The sequence below is a fragment of the Geotrypetes seraphini genome, chromosome 4 (genome assembly GCF_902459505.1).
Source record: "Geotrypetes seraphini chromosome 4, aGeoSer1.1, whole genome shotgun sequence".
NCBI lineage: Eukaryota > Metazoa > Chordata > Amphibia > Gymnophiona > Dermophiidae > Geotrypetes > Geotrypetes seraphini.
The window spans coordinates 169,707,975-169,734,867 of NC_047087.1; the positions used below are offsets into that span (position 1 = coordinate 169,707,975).

The window sequence follows — 26,893 nt, forward strand, 5'->3', positions numbered from 1 at the left end:
GGGGGGGAGCCAGCCCGAAGATAATGCCACATCGCTTGTACCACGGACCGGCAGCTGAAGAACACTGTCTCAGGCCCGATGCACATGCCGGCCTTGTGGACCGGCAGGAAATTTCTGCGGACCGGCATCGGTCCGCAGACTGGCAGTTTAAGAACACTGCTCTAAAAAGAGGACATGTCTGGGTTTTCCCGGACATCTGGTAATCCTAGTAACTTAAGAAACATGTCTCTCCAGGATCTCGACCAGACCCAGTTATATAGTACTGGCTCTGAACACACCTCAAGCAACAAAGTCCAGTGTTTAATTTTACATGGACTCAAAAAGACACTACCTCAAATGTGTTAAATTGACAACTAATTCACTTCATGAAACATTCTCTGACCCTAGTTTTATCTGAAAAAGGTAAATAACTTGTTCTTTCCAGTTCATGTTTGTACAGTCTTCTGTCAACACACATTGGATGGCCTCCACATCTACAATTGACTCTTACCATGCTGTTTTAGAACAGGACTCTATGAAGTCTGAATGGAACAAGCGGATGGGCCGATCCACAGGCTGGTGAACCCATTCATCATACTTCTCCCTCAGATGTCCCACCTGCCAGAGTAAAGGCTTGTTCCAGTCCACAAGATCCTAAATGGAGGAGGAGAGGAGGGATGGGCATGAAATTACATTAATCTTGCTAAGTTGGCTATGTTATATAATTATTGAGACAACTAGTCTTTAAGCTCGTTACATTAACAAGTGCTAGAATAGATGTGTGTGTCTGTCTTTCTTTCTCTCTCTTTCCTTGGCTGCTGTCTGTCTGTCTTTTTTTCTGTCTCTCTCTTTCCTCGGCTCATAACCACCACCCTTTGCCTGCTCCCCCTGTCCAGCAGTAGCCCTTCTACTTTTACCTCCCCCCTGTCCAGCAGCACCCCTTCACTGCTCCCCCTGTCCAGCAGCATCCCTTCTCCCTTCATTTTACCTCCCCCTGTCCAGCAGCACCTCTTCCCTGCTCCCCTTGTCCATCAATACCTGTCCAGCAGCACCCCTTCCCTGCTCCCCCTGTCCAGTAGTACTCCTTCTCCTTTCCCTGCTCCCCGTGTCCAGCATCCGCTACCCCAGGCAGCCTCGGGGCTTTTGCTAGGCTGGCCCACCTTGCATTAGCACCTTGCATTAGCACCTAGCAAATGTCCCGCGGCTGCAAGATGAAACCGCGGCTGCTGTGTTTGCTGGTCCAGGGTGAGAAGAGGCATCCCGGCAGTGCAGGAAGTCAGCCGACATCGGAGATCGGGGGTAGAAGGCAGACAGTGCGCATGTGCGGCAAGGAAACACACATCGCGGGCAGCAGGGATCACGGCATCGTAAGTGCGCATGCGCGCTTAGGGTTTTATTATAGAGGATTATTAGCACATTCACTATTATTTGTGTTTTTCACTGTGTACGCCTATGATGGGGTGTTGAACGGCATAGAGATTGCCAGCTTGAATTATAAACCTGGAACACCGGTTGAGTCCGGCATCCCATTAGCTTGTTAAATCACACCGAGGGTACACTATTCTTATATATAATATCATACTAAGTGCAGTTTAATATATACATGCCACCTTACCACGATTAATACACACGGGATTATTATACTGTGAGATCATATAAAAAACAGCAATGCCTATCCAGTCTAATATTTAAAAAGGAGATAGAGCAGCTTTTAAACTAAAAGGGGGGGGGGGGGGAAGCAGACAGTTGCATGGTTTGGTTTGCAATATCCTTGAAGGACACTGTTGAAACAGGACATTTAGGGACTCTCAATAGAGCAGTTTCAACAATGGAGAAAAGCAGCCAGGACTATTTAAGGAGAGAGCAAAGTAAAGGATGTAAATTATCCCCATCAACTTCTAAGCAGCCGGTAGATGCAAGGGAAAAAAACACAATTTGAAACACAGAAGCCTGAAAAATAAGATGGGAGAGTTAGAGTATATGGCACTAAATGAAAAGGCATCTCAGAGACCTGGTAGAATGAGAACAGTCAGTAGGACACTGTATTATCAGGGCACAAATTATATTGCAATGATAGAGCAGATCAATTTGGAAAGGGAGGGGGGATTGCACTAAAGGTTAAAGAGGGAATTGAGTCAAACATAATAAACATTACATTACATTAGTGATTTCTATTCCGCCTTTACCTTGCGGCTCAAGGTGGATTACATAAGAATTGTTATGATATGTTAAAATAATAAGAAGTACTTAAGGAATAGTTTGAACATTTTCTAATTTGCTAAGAAGTAGATAGTATTGCAGGAGGAGTTTGGGACATGTCTGGTTCTGTTATATTGGTTCTACATTCTACATGAAACAGACTCATACATATTTTACTTACTGTCCATGGTCTATTTGTCCATGTATAATTATCGCCTTGATATGTTATGCTTGGGTTGGATTTTTTTGTGATAATAATTGCAATATTCTGATATTTTTCTGCTCTTAAAATTTGTATGCTATTTTCATGTTTTTACATTAATTTGTCATTTTAATATATTTATGTCTTTTAGTTACATGTTTGTCCCCTGAGGAAGGCATTCCAGATTACTGAAACTGGGATCTTAGTTGGGTCTGCATAATCATATGCTTAAGACTTTATATAAAATTCTATGGTGGATTTGACATCTCATTCTTCATAAGACACATGCTCCCTGAGCTAGGATGAGGAAGCCTAGTCAGGAGGAAGTGTCACGAGGAAGAATACAACCTGAGCTAAAGAATTAGGGAGGCCCTTCGACTAGCTGAAAGAAACCTCCAAGACCTTGACAATGATAGCAGAGGGATGACCAAGCAGTGATGTAACCAGATGTATCATATTAAGTGGGATGAGCCTTCCAAAACTGCCCCCTCCCTCATCCTGTATCTCTCTCACTCTCTCCCTCTGTCCCTGGATCCTGCATGCCACTGTCTGTGTCAGTCCCACAGGTTTCCCTCTGCCTCATCCCATCTTCACCGACATCACTTCCTGCTTCCTCTCTGGTAGAATGTGTATTGCTGCTGTACTGGCAAAGATAGTAAGGTAGATCAGGTGGTGGTGGGGGGTGGGTGGAAAGGAAAGCCAGGTAGCTGCCACCAAACTTTCTGGTGGGCCAGACAAGGGATGGGTACGAAACAAGAATGGATGGGTCTGTGCCCACCCATATCTATGCTACTGCGGCCAAGTATTCCTTAGCATAGAATTTATATGTGGATCATGTCAAAGCAGTTCACAATATATAAAATAAGGCGGTATATTAAAGCTTAATAAATAAACAAAGGCAGGACCAGCACTCTATTTCCATTACTAAGTTGAAATAAAGGACTTTTTGCTTGTTCTTGAAGGTGCCTAAGTTTATATACATCCAAGAGGCCCAGGGCTTGAGCCCCCACCTAGATACTGTGAATGAATAATTAACAACAGACCCATTAAATGATATTCAAAGTATAAGAAATAAAATGTACACTTATATAGGAAAGCCATCCAAAACACCTCAGTTGGCACATTTAGTAGCAGTATCCAATAACAATTCGACAGTGCTCTTGGTTTCTACCATATACACAATAAAAACCTGAAAAGCTATTCCTACCAGCTACAATCAGGGTTAGAGGTAACTGTATCCAGGACTTGAATTGTATACAAAGTGGTAGAGAACCTGAGCTGCAGACAACCAATAAGCTTTATGTAATAAAGACAGGTGCCTTCTACCTTCTTTTCTCCTATTAGGTTTCAGGTGACCCATGCTGTGATTGATGTACATGTGAATGTTGGCACACTTTGAAGATATTGTAATACTCTAGCAACACACAGCAAGTTATTCACAGCACCGGGTGCAGATCTCTGACAGAGGTGGTCATTGTCTCTGTGATGACATCAATGACACACATAGCATCATCTCAGTTGCAAACTCATTGATACACTTACCTATATGAACTGCAAATACAGGAGGCATGTATAGTACTTCCTACCTTGCTCTTGACACCAACCATGAATATGCAGCTAAGACACTATGGATTCATGGCTTCCAGACACCTGCAGCCCCTCTCTGCATGGCTACTTCAGCCTCATTTCCTCTCAGGGTGGCACTATGCCTCTGATCAGATGATTAATTCAACTGGCACACAGTGTGATTTGACCAAACAGGATGTGGAGAGAGAGATGCAAACATTTCAAAACTGGTCCAGGCTTTGAGTTTAGTTAGAGACAGGGAAAGAAGGTGAAGCAGAAGTTCTGCTAATAGCTCTGCTGAATTAGATGCACTGTCCCCTTCAGCTTTTGTGTTTCCAAGGTTTAACTTTTGAATCCTTGATCCCATCACTACACGTTAGAGATGAACAGGGCATGTTTCATTGTTCTTAGAGGGCTTAGGGACAACTGTATATTAATTTAATCTAATCTACAATTTCTTGGTCACTCTATGTCTAACTAGGTTCAAGGCGACTTACAAATCAAGAAGTTTACATAATATTTTGGTTACAGCAATGAATACAAGGTATGCAATGTAGTAGAGGAGAACATTAAGTAGCCAATTAGAATTACAGTATGACATCTTGAAGTACAGTATAGGAGTGTTAGATACAAGTAGTTTGGAATGATTGAGTTCTGTGGAGCTTGGGAGGGTTTCTTGTGATATTTAGAAGGGAGCAAACCTGTTCGAAATTGATGGCATATATGTTCTCAAAGAGGAAGGTTTTCAGTTTCTTTCAGAATCTGAGGTAGTTATGCTCTGTCTTGATAATTGTTGGAAGATTGTTCCAGGTATTGGTACTGAGGTAGGTTTAATAGTGATTTAAATATGCACTTATATTTTACTCTTTTAGGTGAAGGAAGGATCAGTTGCAAAGTTTTGAGTTTTCTGGATGATGTTAACCAGGAGTTGGCAAAGATGTTTGAGTGGTTCTGCTGAGTTCACATATATGATGTGGAACATTACACATGATAGCTTGAAGGAGATGCGAGTGTTAAAAGGTAATCAATGTAGTCTGCTGTAACAAGCTGAGATGGAATCATATTTTTTTCAGTTTGAATTTAAGCCTTATTGCTGTGTTTTGAATCAGTTGTAGTATGTGCTTGAGGGTAGGGGTAGGATCTTATGGACTGCAAAGGAACTCCGCTCATATGCAGGTCAGCAGCTGGGAAGGCAGGATATATTAAGGGGAAATGACCCGCGAAGGAAGTGGTGGGGCCGTTGGATGACCATGGAATAAAGGGAGTGCTAAAGGAGGACAAAGCCATCGCCGATAAACTCAACACATTTTTTGTGCCTGTATTTATCAAAGAGGATATATCCAATATACCAGAAGCCGACAGGCTATACCCAGGAAACAAAGACGGAAAACTGACAGGGTCGACGGTCAGTCTAGAAGAGGTATGCAGGCAGATTGATAGGCTTAAAAATGATAAATCCCTGGGACCAGACGGCATCCACCCAAGGGTAATCAAGGAACTGAAAGGGGTTATAGCTGAACTGCTTCAACAGCCAATCTGTCGATCAAATCGGGAAGGATTCCAGAAGACTCGAAAGTGGCAAATGTTACGCCGATCTTCAAGAAAGGTTTGAGGGGAGATCCGTGAAACTACAGACCAGTGGTCTGACCTCGGTACCGGGAAAGATGGTAGAGGCCCTGATAAAGGACCATCATTGATCACCTTGACGGACACAATCTGATGAGGACCAGCCAGCACGATTTCAGCAAAGGAAGATCTTACTTGACAAACATGCTGCACTTCTTCCAGAGAATAAACAGGCAGATAGATAAGGATAACCCGGTCGACATTGTATATCTGGATTTTCAGAAGGTGTTCGACAAGGTCATAGAAACATAGAAACATAGAAAGTGACGGCAGAAAAAGGCCGAGGCCCATCGAGTCTGCCCACACCGCTGACCCCCCCCCCCCCTATTTAATCGCTCTCTGATGACCTTTCCCTCGTAGAGATCCGACATGAGCATCCCATCTGTTCTTAAAATCCGGCACGCTGCTGGCCTCGATCACCTGCACTGGGAGCTTATTCCAGCTGTCAACCACTCTTTCGGTGAAGAAGTATTTCCTGGTGTCGCCATGAAACTTCCCGCCCTTTATTTTCAGCGGGTGTCCTCTTGTGGCGGAGGGTCCTTTAAGAAGGAAAATATCATCTTCTCCCTCGATACGACCAGTGACATACTTAAACGTCTCAATCATGTCTCCTCTCTCCCTGCGTTCTTCGAGAGAGTATAGCTGCAATTCGTTCAGTCTTTCTTCGTATGATAGATCTTTAAGCCCCGAGACCATCCTGGTGGCCATCTCGACTCTCAGTACATCTTTACGGTGTACCGACTCGACTCTCAGTACATCTTTACGGTAATGTGGCCTCCAGAATTGTACGCAGTACTCCAGATGAGGCCTCACCATGGTTCTGTACAAGGGCATTAGGACGTCGGGCTTCCGACTAACAAAGCTTCTCCGGATACAACCCAACATTTGCCTAGCCCTGGATGAGGCCTTCTCCACTTGATTGGCCATTTTCATGTCTTCACTGATGATCACCCCCAAATCCCGTTCTGCTGTAGTCCTTGCTAAGGTTTCACCATTTAATGTGTACGTTCTGCACGGATTATTGTTGCCCAGGTGCATGACCTTGCATTTGTTAGCATTGAAGCTAAGCTGCCAGGTCGAGGACTAAAGTTCCAATAAAACCAGGTCTTACGTCATGCTGTCGGACAGACTGCCGTTACCCACAATGTTACATAGTTTGGCATCATCGGCGAATAATGCTATTTTACCTTGAAGCCCCTGAGTCATGTCTCTTACGAATATGTTGAAAAGGATCGGGCCCAAGACCGAGCCCTGCGGCACCCCACTGGTCACCTCCGACGTTTTAGAGATGGTACCATTAACCACCACCCTCTGAGTTCTTCCACTCAGCCAATCGTGGACCCATGCTGTAAGTGTTTCACCTAATCCCATTGATTTCATCTTGCCCAATAGCCTGCGGTGGGGGACGCTATCAAAGGCTTTGCTGAAGTCCAAGTACACGACGTCCAGGGATTCTCCCATATCTAGTTTCCTTGTTACCCAGTCAAAGAAACTGATGAGATTGGATTGACAGGACCTACCCTTGGTGAATCCATGTTGGTGGGGATTGCGTAGTTCCTCCTCGTCTAGTATCATGTCTAATTTGCGTTTGATGAGTGTTTCCATGAGTTTACTCACTACCGATGTGAGACTCACCGTCTGTAATTCGCAGCCTCTGTCCTACAACCCTTTTTGTGCAGAGGAACGACGTTAGCTGTTTTCCAGTCCAAGGGCACTATTCCCGTGCTCAGGGACAGATTGAAGAGTATTGATAATGGCTCCGCTAGGACGTCACTGAGCTCACTGAGCACCCTGGGATGTAGATTGTCCGGCCCCATTGCTTTGTTCACCTTGAGTCTTGATAATTCGTCGTAGACGTCTCCGGAAGTAAACTCAAAATCCCGAAACAGGTCTTCTGAACTTTGCTTTGCCTGCAACTGTGGACCTGACCCCGGTGCCTCGCAGGTGAAAACAGAGCAAAAATATTCATTTAGTAGTTCGGCTTTGTCTGAATCTGATTCTACATATTTCCCATCTGATTTCCTAAGGCGCACTATCCCATCAGTGTTTCTTTTTCTGTCACTAATATACCTGAAGAAGGATTTGTCGCTCTTCTTAATGTTCCTTGCTAGGTTTACCTCAGCTTGATGCTTGGCCTCTCTGACTGCCGCTTTCACCGCTGCAGATTTGGCCATGTATTGAATGTTTGTAAGAAATGAATGCTGATTTATTTTCTTTACAGAGATCTGAGATCTCTGCGGTGAACCATTGGGGTCTATTGTTTCTTCGCCGTTTGCTTGCTGATTTGATGTATCGGTTCGTTGCTATATGTAGGGTAGATTTCAAGGTTGACCACATATCCTCCACATTATTGGCCACAGCTTGGATTTGTAGTGTGTGATGGACGAAATCTCCCATGCGTTTGAAGTCAGCGCCTCGAAAGTTGAGTACTCTGGTTGCCGTGCTTGATCTAGTGAAATCTTTCTTGAGGTTGAACCATATCATGTTGTGGTCACTGGAGGCTAAGTAGTCGCATGAACGACTACTTTGAAAAATTGTGAGCCATGGAATCGAGAGTGAAATACTCACGTGGATTAAAAACTGGTTGGCGGATATGAAACAGAGAATGGGTTCAGTGCTTGGACCCGTGCTCTTCAACATATTTATAAACAACCTGGAAATTGGTACGACAAGCGAAGTGATTAAATTTGCAGACGATACGAAGTTATTCAGAGTAGTGAAGACACAGAAGGATTGCGAAGACCTGTAACGTGACATAAACACGCTCAAGAAATGGGCCGCGACATGGCAAATGAGGTTTAACGTGGATAAGTGTAAGGTGATGCATGTCGGTAACAAAAATCTTATACACAAATACAGGATGTCCGGTGTGGTACTCAGAGAGACCCCCCCAGGAAAGAGACTTGGGAGTACTGGTCGACAAGTCAATGAAGCCATCTGCGCAATACGTGGTGGCGGTGGCGAAAAGGGCGAGCAGAATGCTAGGAATGATTAAGAAGGGGGTCTCAAACAGATCAGAGAAGTTTATCATACCGCTGTACCAGGCCATGGTACTCCCTCACCTGGAATACTGCATCCAGCACTGAAGAAGTACCACTCAAAAGGGTCCAGAGAAGAGTGACTAAAATGGTGAATGGGCTGGAGGAGTTGCCGTAAAGAAACTGGGCCTCTTCTCCCTTGAAAAGAGGAGACTGAGAGGGGATATGATCGAAACATTCAAGATAATGAAGGGAATAGAATTAGTAGATAAAGACAGGTAGAGAGAATAAAGTTAAAAGGGGATAGATTCTGTACAAACGTTAGGGAGTTCTTCTTCACCCAGAAAGTGGTAGAAACCTGGAACGCTCTTCCGGAGGCTGTTATAGGGGAAAACACCCTCCAGGGATTCAAGACAAAGTTAAACAAGTTCCTGCTGAACCAGAATGTACGCAGGTAAGGCTAGACTCAGTTAGGGCACTGGTCTTTGACCTAAGGGCCACCGCGGGAGCGGACTGCTGAGCACAATAGACCACTGGTCTAACCCAGCAGCAGCAATTCTTATGTTCTTATCTAAACTGTCAGAGGTATAAAACTCTGCGCATAAGATCCCTCCAGAACTATTTCCCTCTCCTGATTCTAATAGTGGTGTAAGGGAACGCTCCTTTCTGGAAACTATCAAGAGATAAATCAAGCCAACCTTCAGTACTCTTGCAGAACCATTAGAGGGCAGTGCAGGATCCCCATATAGCACATTTCTACATATAGTAAGAACATAAGAATAGCCTTACTGGGTCAGACCAATGATCCAGCAAGCCCAGTAGCCCATTCTCAAGGTGGCCAATCCAGGTCACTAGTACCTTGCCAAAACCCAAGGAGTAGCAATATTCCATGCTATCAATACAGGGCAAGCAGTGGCTTCCCCCGTGTCTTTCTCAATAATAGACTACGGACTTTTCCTCCAGGAACTTGTCCATACCTTTCTTAAAACCAGCTACACTATCTATTCTTACCACATCCTCTGGCAATGCGTTCCAGAGCTTAACTATTCTCTGATCGAAAAAAAAATTCCTCCAATTGGTTTTAAAAATATTTCCCTGTAACTTCATTGAGTGTCCCCTAGTCCAGTGGTTCCCAACCCTGTCCTGGAGGACCACCAGGCCAATCGGGTTTTCAGGCTAGCCCTAATGAATATGCATGAGAGAGATTTGCATATAATGGAAGTGAGAGGCATGCAAATCTGCTCCATGCATATTCATTAGGGCTAGCCTGAAAACCCGATTGGCCTGATGGTCCTCCAGGACAGGGTTGGGAACCACTGCCCTAGTCTTTGTAATTTTTGACAAAGTGAAAAATCTATCCTCTTGTACCCGTTCTACTCCACTCAGGATTTTGTAGACTTAAATCATATCTTCATCAGCCATCTCTTTTCTAAGCTGAAGAGCCCTAACTGTTTTAGTCTTTCCTCTTACGAGAGGAGTTCCATCCCCTTTACCATCTCAGTCGCTCTTTGAACATTCTCTAGCGCCACTATATCTTTCTTGAGATAAGAACCAGAATTGAACACAATACTCCAGATGAGGTTGCACCATGGAGCGATACAGGGGCATTATAACATTCTTAGTCTTGTTAAACATCCTTTTTTAATAATTCCTAGCATCCTATTATCTTTTTTAGCCGCCCCCACACATTGAGCGGAAGTTTTCATCGTATTGTCTACGATGATACCCAGATCCTTTTCTTGTGCACCAATCCCCAAGGTAGACCCTAACAGGTTATTCTTCCCAATATGCATCACTTTGCATATGTCCACATTAAATCTCATCTGCTATTTGGACGCCCAGTCTTCCAATTTCCTAAGATCCGCCTGCAATTTTTCACAATCCGCATGCGTTTTAACAACTTTGAACAGTTTAAAGTCAACTGCAAATTTAATCACCTCACTCATCGTTCCAATTTCCAGATCATTTATAAATAAATAAAATATCACCGGTCTCAATACAGACCCCTGCGGCACTCCACTGTTTATTCTCCTCCATTGAGAAAAATAACCATTTAACTCTATTATTAACTCTACCCTGATTTTTCTATCCGATAACCAATTCCTAATCCGCAACTGAACTTTGCCACCTATCCCATGACGCTTTAATTTTTTCAGGAGCCTCTCGTGAGGAACTTTATCAAAAGCTTTCTGAAAATCTAAATACACTATACCAACCAGCTCACGTTTATCTACATGTTTATTCACACCTTCAAAGAAGTTAAGCAAATTTGTGAGGCAAGATCTCCCTCATCTGAACCCATGCTGACTCCGTCTCATTAAATCATGCTTGTCTATGTGTTCCACAATTTTATTGTTTATAATCGTTTCTACCATTTTGCCTGGCACCGAAGTGAGGCTTACCAGTCTGTAATTTCCTGAATATTCCCTGGAGCCCTTTTTAAAAATCGACGTAACATTGGCCACCCTCCAATCCTCAGGTACTACAGACTACAGGTTATAGATCACTAACAGCAGGTCAGCAATTTCATTTTTGAGTTCTTTCAGTACCCTGGGATGTATACCATCTGGTCCTGGCAATTTATCACTTTTTAACTTGTCGATTTGGCTCAATACATCTTCCAGATTCACCGAGATTTCTTTCAGTTCCTCCGCATCATCACCCTTGAAAACCATTTCCAGTTCAGGTAGATCTCTTATATCTTCTTCCGTACAGACCGAAGCAAAGAATTCATTCAATCTTTCTGCTATGGCCTTATCCTCCCTGTGTGACCCTTTCACTCCTTGATCATCCAATGGTCCCACAGATTCCATCACAAGTTTTCTACTTCTGATGCACCTATAAAAATTGCTATGAATTTTTGCCTCTTTTGCAAGTTTCTCTTCATATTCTTTCTTAGCTGTTTTTATCAATGCTTTGCATCTAACTTGCCAGTGCTTGTGTTTCTTCTTATTTTCTTCATTCGGATCTTTTTCCATTCTTTAAAGGATGTTTTTTTTGCTCTAATATCCTCTTTCACTTCATCTTTTAATCACGCTGGCTCTCATTTCCTCTTCTTTCCACCTTTGCTGATACGTGGAATACATCTGGTCTGGGCTTCCACAACGGCATTTTTGAATAACATCCATGCCAGTCCTAACCTTTGCAACTGATCCTTTTAACTTCTTTTTAACCATTTTTCTCATTTTATCTTAGTCGCCTTTTCGAAAATTAAACACCCCTACAGTAGATTTCCTTTGCGACGTTACTCCTGGTATCAGCTCTAATTTGATCATGTTATGATCACTGTTCCTAGTGGACCCAACACAATTAATTCCTGAACTAAGTCTTGCATTCCACTAAGGACCAAATCTAAAATAGCACCCCCTCTTGTCAGTTCCTGGACCAGTTGCTCCAAGAAGCAGTTGTTTATGACATCTAGGAATTTTACCTCCCCAGCACTCCCCGATGTAACATTTAACCAGTCAATGTTGGTGTAATTGAAATCACTACAAAATTCACAGGAGGCAGAGTTCAATCACAAAAGTCCACTATACATACTCTATAATCACTAATATATAGAAGCCCCCCTGCGTTTACACAGCCAGGGTTTACTCAATGCATAAAGGAGGAAGAATAAAGAAAAAGGCCAATCGTACACACAATCATCCAACAAAAAAGAAATGAATACATTGAAAAGAAAAAAAGTGGAGAAAAAACCCTCAGATGAGCTTCATGGGTTCAAAAAACTCCACTTTCTTAAATGATATTCAATCAGCCATTTCTTCTTCCAATCAGGTAATGCAAAGAGTCATTTCAATATTTGCAGGGAAAAGATTCAATATACAACAAGGGCACAGATAGTAATCAGTGCGCAGTCAAAAAGCAAAAAATGCCAGAAAAAACACAAGCATTTAGTTGTCAAGTGCTGCCATTGCTGCCAGTATCCCCATAAGCCTGGAAAAATCAAAGGCTCAACTTTGTACTAAACAAATGCTGTCAGCACAAGACCCGACAGGGAACTTCCATGTTTCGCCGGAGCTGCGTCAGGAATCTGTTAGTGATTAAGAACATAAGAACATAAGCAATGCCTCTGCTGGGTCAGACCTGAGGTCCATCGTGCCCAGCAGTCCGCTCACACGGCGGCCCAACAGGTCCAGGACCTGTGCAGTAATCCTCTATCTACACCCCTCTATCCCCTTTTCCAGCAGGAAATTGTCCAATCCTTTTTGAACCCCAGTACCGTACTCTGCCCTATTACGCTCTCTAGAAGTGCATTCCAGGTGTCCACCACACGCTGGGTAAAGAAGAACTTCCTAGCATTCGTTTTGAATCTGTCCCCTTTCAATTTTTCTGAATGCCCTCTTGTTCTTTTATTATTCAAAAGTTTGAAGAATCTGTCCCTCTCTACTCTCTCTATGCCCTTCATGATCTTGCAAGTCTCTATCATATCCCCTCTAAGTCTTCTCTTCTCCAGGGAAAAGAGACCCAGTTTCTCCAATCTCTCAGCGTATGAAAGGTTTTCTATCCCCTTTATCAGACGCGTCACTCTCCTCTGAACTCTCTCGAGTATCGCCACATCCTTCTTAAGGTAGTCTTGTCAAGATCCCTGATGTAGCTCCGGCGAAACACAGATGGCTTTTCAAAATGCGGCACTTTGTCCGGGTTTGAAAAGCCTCTAGCAACGAGTGACATGACGGCATCTGTGCATGCATGGATACAATGCAGTGATGTCACGTGCATGACATCATCGTGACACACCAGTGCATGTGCAGATGCCGACTCAACAAGCAAAAAGGTTGAGGGGGTGGGGCTGGGATGGAATGGGGCATGACTCAGACAGAATGGGGCATGGCCGGCTGGAACGGGGCAGGCCTGGGGGCTTTTACGAAAATCTGGTAACCCTACTTACATCACCCCTCTCCTCAAGTCACTTCATTGGCTCCCTATCCATTTCCACATACAGTTCAAACTCCTCTTATTGACTTACAAGTGCATTCACTGTGCAGCTCCTCTTTTCTCTCCCCTGTACTCCTCTCCAGGAACTCATCAGGCAAGTCACTCATCTGTATCCTTCTCTTCTACTGCCAACTCCAGACTATGGGCTAGATGCACAAATGTCTCCGATTATGTATCAATAGTCGCTAAACTAGTTTGACTGGTTTAGCGACCGATGGGATTGGCCGACTCGGTTCTCAAAACAGCTCATTGGGTGGTTTTCTATGTGGTCGTACATACTCTGATTCTGGAATGTAAATGAGGTCATGGCCGCCAGAATCAGAGCAGTAATACTGATCCAAAAAAACTGACAAGGGTGCCTGTTTTTTTTCATTTTATTTCTATAGGCACAGATGTGTGTGTGTGTGTGTGTAACACACATAATATCTGGCCCATTAAAAAGAAAAAAGAGTTATGCTGACCCCCCCCTGATGATCCCACAATAACCCCACCAGAACCAAAAAATCATCAGAAAGGATGCTCTCTCCCTCCTGCCACCGTGAAATGTCACCCCCCTTGCCGTGAAATGTCACCCCTCTTGCCCGCACTTCAATATAAAAATGGTAGGAGAGATGCCCACTCCCTCCTGCCACTGCAAAACCACAGAACTGGTGTGTGTGTGTAGGCGGGGGGAATTCACAGTGGCAGGAGGGAGTGGGCATCCTTTCTGCCTCTATTTTGGTTCCAGGGGTTATGGGGGGGGCTCACTTTTTTTTAAATGGGGCAGATATTCTGCGTGTGTAACACATGTACATCATCTGTGACATTAAAAAAAAAAAAGGAAAAAGCCCCAGTTGAGTGGCAGGAGGCTGCTTGGGGCTTCCCCTGCCACTCAGCTGTTTGGGCTTCCCCAAACCGGCTCTGCACATGTGTCAAAGTCGCTCTCACAGTGACCGATCAGATGGGATTACTCCGTGCAAATCATTTTCATGCAAATTTGTTGGAACATCGGTCACGGTTTCAAGAATCGTCCAAAAAATTAGCCTACAACAACCCGCATAGTCTTAGCAAACATGATTTGTGCATCTAGCCCTTGGGTTCATTCTCTCTTGGTGTACCATTCGCTTGGAACAGACTGCCTGAGTCAGTACATCAAACTTCGTCCCTGGCAGTATTCAAATCCAGGCTAAAAGCCTACTTTTTTGAGGTTGCTTTTAACTTCCAACTCTTACTTACTTGTAAAGTATCTATGCCTGAGAAACTCCTAAACCCCTACTTGTTTGTTTGTCTGTTTGATTAAATTGTAAGCTCTACTGAGTAGGGACTGTATCTTGAATGTTTTAATGTACAGCTCTTCGTACATCTTGCAGTGCTATAGAAATTAGGAGTAGTAGCAGAGAGGGAAAGTCACACGTTTTGGGAAGAGAAAAACCCAAATCATAGTTACCTGATGCCACATTGGGGGTCAACACTCAAGAAAAAGATCTGGGTGTCATCGTGGATAATACGCTGAAACCTTTCGCCCAATATGTGGCGGCGGTCACGAAAGCAAACAAGACGCTAGGAATTATTAGAAAAGAGATGGTAAACAAAACTAAAAATATTATAATGCCTCTGTATCACTCAATGGTGCCTCCTCACCTTGAGCATTGCGTTCTGTTCTGGTCTTCTTATCTTTTATCTCAAAAAAGATATAGCGGCACTAGAAAAGGTTCAAAGAAGAGTGACCAAGATGATAAAGGGGATGGAACTCCTCTCGTATGAGGAAAGACTAAAGAGGTTATGGCTCTTCATCTTAGAAAGATGGCTGAGGGGAGATATGATCAAAGTCTACAAAATCCTGAGTGGGTACAAGTGGATCAATATTTTATTTTTTATTTTTTTTTACTGTATCAAGATTTACAAAGACTAGGGGAACTCTTGAAGTTACAGGGTAATACTTTTAAACCAATAGGAGGAAATATTTTTTCACTCAGAGAATAGTTAAGCTTGAATGTGTTGCCAGAGGATGTGGTAAACTAAACTAAACTAAACCTTAGGTTTGTATACCGCATCTTCTCCACGATCGTGGAGCTCGGCACGGTTTACAGGATTAAGATAGAATGGAACTCCAAAGGATGGTTGTGGATTAAGAGTAAGGAGGAATAGAGGATTTTAGGGAATCAGAGAGGGGGGAGGTGTTATATTTTTGAGAAAAGCCAAGTTTTCAGATGTTTTCGGAAGAGTTGGAGGGAACTCGAATATCGGAGAGGGAATGTAAGGTTGTTCCAGAGCTCGGTAATTCTAAAGGGGAGGGATGTCCCTAGTTTTCCAGCATGGGATATACCTTTTATAGATGGGAAGGAAAGTTTTAATTTTGGGGAGGATCTGGTGGAATTGGGATTAGAGGAATTCCAAGATAGTGGAATAACGGGAGGAAGAATGCCGTGAAGGATCTTGAATGTTAGGCAGGCACATTTGAAGTGGACCCTGGAGATTATTGGAAGCCAGTGAAGCTTGGACAGAAGTGGTGAGACGTGATCAAATATACTTTTTGCGAAATAAGCTTAGCCGCAGCATTCTGAATCTGCTGGAATCTGCTGGAATGGTAAAGCGGTTAATGTAGCTGCTTTAAAAAAGATTTGGACAAGTTCCTGGAGGAAAGGTCCATAAACTGCTGATGAGACAGACATGGAAGAAGCCACTGCTTGCCCTGGATCGGTGGCATGGAATGCAATTATTTGGGTTTTTGCCAGGTAATTGTGACCTGGATTGGCATCTATGAAGACGGGATACTGGGCTAGATGGGCCATTGGTCTGACCCAGTAAGGCTATTCTTATATTCTTTTGATAGTTGGAGCAGAATAAAAGCTGACTGAAAGTGCCCTGAAATCCAGGTTCGTCATTCTTTTTTTTTTTTCAGCCAAAAATGCCTGTGTAAGTATTCCTGGCAGGAAGTAGAGGAGTCAAGCTGAGAAGGTGGTTTTTCAAATCTCAAATGTTTTTTTGTGTGTGTGTGTGTGTGTGTAATAGATTAGAAAAGATAACAGTAAAGACCATTTATAGCCAATAATGGTTTATTTTTATATACCGTCAAACCATCAGTTCATGGCGGTTCACAATAATAATGCACTTGGCTTTGAAAATACAAAGTCATAAGGCATATGATTAAGAATAGAAATTACATAGTTAGAATAATAAAACATTAAGCAAAGAAGTTTTCAGCATCATAAAACTATTAAAAATAAAAATTATGCAATTCAATTGACAGTTCAAATAATCAAAAAATCGAATAGGAAGTTAGATGGATTTTTAGAATAAAGATTAACATCAATTCTGTATTTCATATTTTTTAAATAGATAAGTTTTAAAATCTTTCCAAAATTGATAATAAGTAAGGAAAGGGGAAATAAGGACATTCAGACATGAATTCATTACTCCGGCCTAGAATGCCAAGGTCCTATCCCAAAATTTTTTGTAGTGGTATGCTTCTACTGAGGGTAAAGAAAACCAACCTGGTCTTCGGATGTTTTTATTAATAGTATAGAATCTAAAATGGAAAGAAAGATAAGATGGTGCTAAACCAAACAAGATTTTAAAGTAAATACAACCAAATTTGAATAGTACTTTAGCTTCAAATGGCAACCAGTGAAGTTTTTGGTAATATAAGCTGATATGATCATGTTTTTTAAGATTAAAGAGCAGATGAACTGCTGTATTTTGTATTATTCTCAATCGAATGATTGATTGTTTTTTTTATAAGAACCTAAGTAAATAATGTTGCAATAATAATAATAATAATAATTTATTTTTTATATACCACCAGACCAGGAATGGTTCTAGGCGGTTCACAACAAGTAAAGCTGAACATGCAGCAAAAAAATACAATTCATAGTGGAAATACATTGTATAGTAAAGCATAAAAATACATAATTTTAAAAGACAATAAAGTGCATTAGGATGCAAATTTATCAAATATCTGTGTCTTCAATAATTTTCTAAAATAGAAATAGGAAGAAGCTCCTAGCATAATTTTTCCAAACCAAACATTTAATATAGCAGCCTGAAAAGAGAGAGTTCTCTCAAGAAACCTCTTATAACAACATAATTTAACAGAAGGGTATGTGAACAAATCTAATACTGAAAGAATTGACGATTGAACTAAAATTTTAAAAGACAAAGTCAAAATATTTCCTAACAGTGCGCAACTTTCAAAGAATAATAAAACATTTCTTGATCAATAGATCTGTATGAATTTTAAATGATAATGAACGATCTAATGTAGGATAAGAGACGTTGGAATTAGCTCATGCCTTTTCAGTGGTAGCTCAAGGTGAGTTATAATAAGGAATATTTATTTATTTAGTAGTTTTATAGTTACAAGGATACGTACACAGTAGATTTCAGGATCAATAACGAGTTATAGAAAATTGAGAGGGTTTTCGATAACATACATACTACGGGGAAGCTAAGAACCTGCTACAGGATCAATAACGAGCTACAGGAACAGTACACATGTGTTACAGAAAATTGAGATTTAAAAAAAATATTATGACACACATGCTTTGGAGAGGGAGTTGAGAACACCTATGCTTTAGTTAAATTAAGAGAATAGATCTGTATAGAGTCTCAGAATGGTATCTGCAAGGCTGTAATAGATAAGAGCACAGTATTGGCTAGCAGATTCAGGTGCCCTGGCCAGTTAAAGTTTGAGACCAGGAGCAAGTTGGTTCGTGAACAGTGGTATAGAAGGTATTTTCCTGTTCCCAGAAGGCTTACAATCTAAGTTTGTACCTGAGAAGATTGAGGACAAAGTGATTTGCCCCAGATTACAAGGAGCAGCAGTGGTGTAAGCTCCATTGGCGTAGCAAGGGAGGTTGGTGCCCAGGGCATAGCGAGGGAGGTTGGTGCTGGGGCCCCCACCCCTGCGCACCTCTTGAAAAGGTTGCAGGGATGCACAGCATCTTCCACCTTCTGCTTGCACTGGCCTTGACTCCTTTCTGATGTCACTTCCTGGTCCCATCCAAGCCCCCATCTCCCAGTAGAGAGCTGTTTCATCAGCATTGTAAATTTGTTTGGGACCAAGGTTTCCATCAGATATCCTCTTAGCAAATTCATCAGCTGCCTCGTAATCAGCAGAAGTTTTTTCGCCGCAGATTTTGAGCTATTTAAAACCATGGTGCTTCTTAAATTTCTACAGCCAACTTTCTGAATATTCAAACTCGCCATCAATGTTCAGTTCTTGAAGATATTTTTTTGGTTTGCTTCATTACCATCAAACCAGTCAATGGCATGCATTCATGCCTTCTTTGCTGAGCCCACTCAATCAGCACACAATCTAAATATTTATTTTGTGCCTTCTGCAATGTTTTTCTGGTTTTCTTTCATTTCTGGTCATCACTCTCACTGTAAAACTTCAACAACGTATCTTTCTGTTTCTTTAAGTCATATATGGTTGTTGTTCTCACACCATATTCTTCAGTCAGCTGTTGTACAGATACACCTTGATCAAACTTCTGTGCTATTGACAGAGATAAATGCTTCCTTTTCTGCTTCTCATTGCCATCCTGAATGGAATCTGCATCTCTTTTTTGCCACTTTCCAGCTCTCTAACCAGTGGCATAGCAGTGGAAGGGGGTACCTGGGGCGGTGGCACCCCCCATTTCTTCCCTGCCCCAAGCGCGCCTTCCCTTCCCATACCTCTGTGGCTCTTTGCCGGCATGAGCAGCGCCTCCAACCTGCTGCCTGTGCTGGCCTCGGCTCTGTCTCTCACGTCACTTCCTGGTCCTGCAACCAGGAAGTGACTTCAGAGGGAGAGCCAAGGCCAGTGCGAGCAGCAGGTTGGAGATGCTGCTCGTGCCAGTGAAGAACCAAAGAGGTATGGGGTGGGGGAAGAGGAGGAGAGGTGCCAGTATCCCTACCAAGACAGTGCCCGGGGAGGTCTGCCACTGCCTCCCACTTTTTCTGCTTCTCACTGCCACCCTGAATTCCACAGAGATCAGGAGAAAAGCATATACCCGCATTGGTTTCAGTGTGTGTCATGTCCGAGAAATTGAATACTTCTGGCTTGTGTCAAATTTCGGTTTTCTGCAGGTATGAGTGGGAATGGAGAAGATTAATTGTGGGGATGGGCATGGATTAGATTCTACTAGAGATGGGCAGGAATGAGTGAAATTTCTGTTCCCATACAACTCTCTAAAGTACTTTACACCACACTTGAATGTCATAACACCATAAAGACTAATTCCTAAAGTGCTTATCTTCCGAAATTTAAATTCCTGCTAAAAAGTTTATATCAAAAGCATTCATTTGGGATACTATTTTCCATATAAGCTATTGTGAAAGATCCAAAACTCCATTTTTTCAAACACAGTACAAGAAAGAAAAGAGCAGTACCCTCTCTACCGAACTACCTTACATTTCTTGGTAGTCTAATGTTGTACACAGCAAAATATAGAAATCCCACAGAGGTACGGGGTGGGGACAGAGAGGAGGCGAGGTGCCAGTGCCCCTACCACGACAGTGCCCGGGGGAGGTCTGCCCCTCCCACTTACTATGCCACTGCCTCCAACCTTTTCTGCTTCTCATTGCTACGCAGAGTGGAGTCTGCAGTTCTTCTTTGCCACTTTCCAGCCCTCCAAACTTTTCTGCTTCTCACCTGTTATGCTTGTACAGTACTCCCCCGAAATTTGCAGGAGTTCCGTTCCAGGAATCCCTGCAAATTTGCGGATTTTTGCCTGTCAAAAGGCAGGGGAGGCAGGAGAGGGCAGCTGGAGTGTCGGCGGGTGAAGAAAATCACTCGCAGTCTGCTCCTACCGCCTCTTCCTGTAGTAAAGTCGAGTTACACCAATCAGGAGCTGCTTTGACTCGCAGCTCCTGATTGGTGGACCCCGACTTTACTAAAGGAAAAGGCGGTTGGAGCAGACTGCGAATGAGTGAGTCCGCGATTCGCAAACTGCAAATTCGCGGGGGAACACTGTACACTATAAAAGAAAAGTGGGCATCTACTTTCTTTTACAGAATATGCACCCTAGGTTTTTTTCTCCTTTCCTGCCTTCTCTCCTTTTTTACAAAATTTGTAGTTTTTCCTCTTTTCTATGTGCATTTTATTTATTTGTAAGCCACCTTGATTGTTTCTTTAGACATGTAGAAGGGCATAATCAAATTCGGACGTATGGCACTAGACACTCAGTCAGCAGCGGGAAAATGTCCATTCTTGAAAAATACGTCTAAAATATTTTTTAATCGTTTATTTGGATGTTCAGACTATTGTTTGTCCAGACCACCAGGTTGTTTATCTTTATACCACATTCTCGACCAAAATTTCATCCAAGTCCCAAACACCCAGAACAAGATCTTTTGGATATGGGAGGGGCCAGCATTGTGATGGACTGGCCACCCAGACATGACAACAGAACAGTGGGGTACCTTACAGGGCACTGCTGTGAACTTCACAAAAAGGGTGCCACATAAACATCTCACCAAACTCCCTTATAGGTTATGGTGAGCCCCCCAAACCCACTATACCCACCTGTCTATAACCCCAGTAGCCCTTATGGCTGCAAGTGCCACCTATATGGCAGTACAGTAGGATTTTGGGGGGTTTTGGTGGACACACGTTCCACCCATATGTAGTGGTTAGAGTAGCTTATGGGCCTGGGTCCTCCTCTCTATGGTTCACTAGCTCACCCCCCAGGCTATTTAAGAGACCTGTGTGCAGCTCTACTAGGCTTTCCTATACTAGTGGCTGATGTTCTGGAGACAGGTATGTAAGTTTTTATTCCGATCTTTGTGGGTGTGTGAGGGGGGTCAATGAACTCTGGGGGGGAGTGTGTTGGGGTCTTTACTTTGTCTCTGCAGTGGTTATCTGGTCACTTTGGATACTTTTAGGGCACTTATACCTGTTTTTACATTGTCTAACATTCGATTATCCTTACAGGACGACTAAGTCTATGTCGGCCACATCCCGCCCCAACCACTCCTCCAAATATGCCCCTTTCAGCTCTGGGCACACAGGGGCATTCAGAGGCCTAAAACGTCCCTAGATATGTCTAAAAAATAGGTTTGATTATCGGCACTTGGATATGCTGTCTTTTAGGTCGTCCAAGTGCTGACTTGGGTGGGTTTTTAGATGTGTTTAAGTTTTGATTATGAGCCCCATGGTATATCAAATTCAATAAACAAACATTATAGAATTGCTTCACAGTGGCTTGCATGTTTATAGCATATGAGCGCACTGGTGCGCAGTCAGCTGAGCATGGATATCTGCATATTAAAATGTAGGCATGAAGCTTGAGCAGGGGTAGGAGGAAAGAGGGTGTGTAGGAAGCCACGAAGGATAAGGTGGTGAGAAAAAAAAGTAGGCATAAGCTATAATAATGAAATAGTGTCTCTGATGCTCTCATCACACAGCCAGCTACTGGTGTGACAAATAGGATTTACATATGTGAATGGACTTGGCAATATTTAGATTTTCTTCCATATGTGCAGGAGGGTGTAATGCAACAATATCATCAAAAGTATAAAACAACATTAATATAAGTCAGTCATATGGAATAATCTTCAGCTTCTTCCTCCCTCAATCTCAGTCTTATTCAGTCCTCTTTCCTCACAGAGGATCTTCATTGTTTCCCAAACGCCCCGATTCCATAAAATGGTTTTTGTTTTTTAGTAGGATAATTCCTCTTAAAAACTTTCCCAGTTCTGATATTAGCATATCACTCTATTTCTGCTAAAGCCACGGAGGGGCATTTTTGATAGGATGTCTAAGTCTGACTTTGGATGTTTCTGCAAGGACGTCCAAACGGCCATTTTTTAAACTGCAGGATGTCTATCTTTTTTTTTTTTTCAAAAATGATTTGTCTAGACCTTCTGGCCTTAGGATGTATATCTTTTTTTGCCATTTTGGAAAATCAAACCATCCAAAATAAGCTCATTTGGACAAGAGAGGGGCCAACATTTTAATGGACTAGCCACACAGACATGCCAACAGAGCAGAAGAGAACCTTAGAGGGCATGCTGTGAACTTCACATAAAGTGTGGCAGGTACACATTTCACCATAGCCCCCTTATAGTGTATGATTAGCCCTCCAAAATTCCTCCCAAAACTAGTATATCCACCTATCTACCACCCCTAAAGCCCTTATGGCTGCAGGTGTCACTTATATGGCAGTACAGTAGGTTTTGGGTAGATTTTGGTGGGCTTACACTTTCCACCATAAATATAGTGGGTAGGATGGGATATGGACCTGGATCCCCTTTTCTGTGGTTCATTATATTGTCCACCAGGCTACTCTAGTCACCTGCTTGATGCTCTACTAGGATTTCCCATAATATTTGCAGCTGTCATAGATGCCAATATGTACTGTTTCATATCTCTGGGGGTGGGGACGGGTCAGCGACCACTGAGAGAGTGGTCAGTTTGGGTACATTTTTGGCCCTTACTTGCTTTTAAAACAGGTCTAAATCTGAACATCTAAATGACACCCTGGACTGTTCAAAAAGTTTAATTAGCCTGTAAGACATTCAAGTCCTAAGGCTGCCCTAATCCTGCCCAAAACTCCCCTCTAACACACCGCTGTATGATTTAGACATACTGGAGGGAAAATGATCTGCAAGTCGTCTAAAGAGTCAGTTTCAAAAATTGTCACTTGGACGTTTTGGCAGTTAAAACATCACAGTGCCAGTTTATACCATCTTTTGGATGTTTGTTTGTTTTTTAATGAGCCCCTTGGTCTGTCAGATTTCCTCATCCCTGCCCACTGCATCTACAATAACCCAACACAGCAGCCCTCTTACTTGGTCAGGAAACTAAAATTCCATCCGTGATGCTTCAAGAGTAGCAGTGTAGCAGCTGGGCGATGGCTTACCTTATCAGGATCCACAGTTTTACACCGAGGGTCCATTTTAAAACTGGTGGCTGGGGACACAGCAGTTGCAGGATGACATCTCTCTCCAGCCACCTGAAAAGAGAAGAATAAGGCAGGGAGTTTAATGTGGGTGCACTTGCAATTATCTCTAAATCTCTTGTACCCTAGAAGTTGCAAGAACAGCTGTGCCAGTTCAACGTATGGGGATGTAAAATTTGCGTGATACTCAAATTACTTTCTTCCTCTTTCTGTTCTGGATTTTCAAAACCTGCAATATACACTAATTTAAACGTACCTGAAAGGGTTCTTGCATAGTACAACATACTGCCATTACTTCCTCAGAATGATACAAGCTGTACAAGCTGGCAATCAATGCTTCCACTTCCTAGAAAAGCTCAGAAGTACTGGACTAGTTTACCTACAATCTATAAGTATATTCTACAGGTTCTGAATGCTACTGCTGGCATTTAAACTCCAGCAGTGCCCTCCCACCAAATGGGGACTCTTACGGTGTCCTAAAGGGATTTGAATTTAGCTCAGGCCTTTCTCATCAGCCAAAGCCAAATAACATTTAGGTATGTTAGGTATTTTCCTGTCCATGGAGGATTTACAAGCTAAGCCTGTATAGGGGGCATTGGAGGGTACAGCGAAAGATTAGAGAAACTCGGCCTCTTCTCCCTCGAACAGAGGAGATTGAGAGGTGGCATGATTGAATCTTTCAAGGTACTGAAGGGAATAGACTTGGTGGAAAAGGACAGGTTGTTCACCCTCTCCAAGGTAGGGAGAACGAGAGGGCACTCTAAAATTGAAAGGGGATAGATTCCGTACGAACGTAAGGAAATTCTTCTTCACCCAGAGAGTGGTGGAAAACTGGAACTCTCTTCCGGAGTCTGTCATAGGGGAAAACACCCTCCAGGGATTTAAAGCCAAGTTCGACAAGTTCCTGCTGACTGGAATGTACGCAGGTAGGGCTAGTCTCAGGGCGCTGGTATTTGACCAGAGGGCCGCCGCATGAGCGGACTGCTGGGCACGATGGACCACTGGTCTGACCCAGCAGCAGCAATTCTTATGGTCTTATGTTAAGTGACTTGCCCAGGGTCACAAGGAATAGCAGTCAGAACCAAACCTACAGTAGTTCCTCAGCTTCTCAGCCCACTGCATTAACCATTAGGCTATTCCTCCACTCCATGAAAGCTACTCATGAAGGCTACTGCAGGCCAACTCTGGAGAAGCTTCTTCTTTGGGCAATCTACTTGGCCCCATAAAGTTTACATGTAATTATGCTTTGGGTTAGTTGCCTTCAGCAGAGGTACCTGATCACAGGCTGCCATTCTAGGAGCACAGTGTTGCTTTTAGAAACAGCTTTAGCACCAGTGCTGCTTTCTTTACAACTCGTATAAATGGCAGTACCCTCTGTAATGGAGAGGGGTCTACCTGCAGCACATGTCTGTGGGTTTGGACAGCTTTTCAAAACCGGCACTATGTCATCGCATCGTATATGTGGATGCCCTCCTGCCCAACAAGAGCAGACAGCAGGGGGCGGGACTGGGGTGGGGCAAGAGCAGGATTGGGGTCAGGTCTGGGGCGTAATGGGGCAGGGGCGGGTCTAGGGGGTCCGGATTTTAATAAAGCAAAATCTGGTCACCCTAACTGAAGCCCACCCCAAAAGCCAGCTCTGATAGGGAAATCTCTCTAACAGAAGCCAGATCCAAATCTGCAGAATAGATTCATGCTGGCAGAATAAGTGGGGAGGGAGCTGCAGACTGAGGTCTGTTTGGTAACCACAAATATTCATAGGAAGTTGGTAACTCAACTGTTTGGTGGGGGAGGCTAAGCTGGGTGCTGCTAAAAGTTAAAATCTTAAGTGGAAGGGCAACACTTATGCCAGCGGTAAAGGGAGAGACAGAAGGGGCACTTTTGATCATAGCAGGGAAAAACCCTGTCACCATGTATCAGCTGCCTCCCATAGCACCTCTATTATTGATGGCATTAACTATTACTACTACTATTTATCATTTCTAGAGCACTGAAATGCGTATGCAGCACTGTACATTTAACATGCAATAGACGGTCCCTGCTCAGAAGAGCTTACAATCTAATTTGGACAGACAGACAGGACAGACAGGGGTTGGGGAGTTTCTCGCAGAGAAAATGATAGGCTGGACATAGGTATCTTACAGTGAGTGGGAGTTGAAAGCAGCCTTGAAAAAATGGGCTTTTAGCTTGGATTTGAATACTTCTAGAGATGGAACTTGACGTACTGACTCAGGCAGTATGTTCCAGGCATATGGCGCAACAAGATAGAAGGGGCAGAGTTTTAAGTTGGCAGTGGAGGAGAAGGGTACGGATAAGAGGGACTTACCTGATGAATGAAGTTAACGGAATGAAGGAGCATAAGGGGAGATAACTGAGGAGAGATATTGAGGGGCTGCAGAGTGAATGCACTTGAAAGTCAGTAAGAAGAGTCTGAACTGTACTCAGAAATGGATAGGGAGCCAATGAAGTGACGAGGAGAGAAGTAATGTGAGTATAGCTGCTCTGGCGGAATATATGTTGTGCAGAAGAATTTTGAACGGATTGGAGAAAGATGGTTGAGTGAACGACTTCAGAGAAACAAGTTGCAGTCTAAGCAAGGGGTGATGAGAGTGTGGATAATGGTTTTGGTAGTGTGCTTGAAGAGGTAGGATTTTGGTAATATTGGCTTTTGTGGTTTGTTGGATCTGAGCGGAGAAGGAGAGAGAGGAGTCATAGATGACCCCGAGGTTATGAGCTGACAAGATAGGAAGGAGGAGAGTGTTGTCCACATAAATGGAGAATGGAGGGAGGGGGAGGTAGGTTTAGGCAGATAGATAAGGAGCTTGGTTTTAGCCATATTCAGTTTTAGATAGCAGTGAGACATTCAGGCGGCAATGTCAAGCAGGCAGGCTCAGACTCGGGCCTGGATTCCTTTACTTGTACAGCTATCTAGTGTGAAGAGGTAGATCTGGGAGTCATCAACAGAATTGATACTGAAAAAAATGGGAGATCAGTGTACCGAGGGAGTGGGTATATATGAAGAAAAGAAGAGGGCCCAAGACAGAGCCTTGAGGTACACCATTTGACAGTGGGATAGCAGTAGAGGAAGATCCACCATTACATACACTGAAATACTGAATGCATTCCAAAAAATTCTAAATAATGCACACCAATATAATACAACATATTAAATAGAATAGTATATGCATGAGAGTGGTTTGAAAAGTTTGGTTTAAACCCCCCCCCCCAAAAAAAAAAAATAAAAATAAAAAATCAAACAAACAAATTAAACAAGGTGGAGAGGCATTTTTGATAGGACGCCTGACTGAGTTTGAACATTTTGGGAAAGACATCCAGAAATTCAGTAGAAAAAAATGTCCATTCTCAAAACAGCAAGAAGTTTATTTATTTATTTATTTATTTTTTAATGACCTATTTTTAAATGACCTATGTAGATGTTTTGGTCCTTAGTATGTCTATCTTTTTTGGCCATTCTCAAATATAAACACATCCACATGAAAAACATAAATGTTTTTTAGATCTCAGAGCAACCAGCATTCTTA

General features: G+C 42.9%; 1 protein-coding gene across 1 annotated transcript in view; it reads right to left on the minus strand.

The window, feature by feature from the left end:
• FA2H (fatty acid 2-hydroxylase) overlaps positions 1–26,893 on the minus strand; it is a 187,958-nt gene that overhangs the window by 30,086 nt on the left and 130,979 nt on the right. Inside the window, exons 2-3 of the mRNA XM_033940419.1 lie at positions 23,316–23,408; positions 491–633 (exon numbers count right to left, since the gene is read on the minus strand). Of these exons, the coding sequence (XP_033796310.1) occupies positions 491–633; positions 23,316–23,408 (236 nt within the window). The remainder of the gene's footprint in view (positions 1–490; positions 634–23,315; positions 23,409–26,893) is intronic.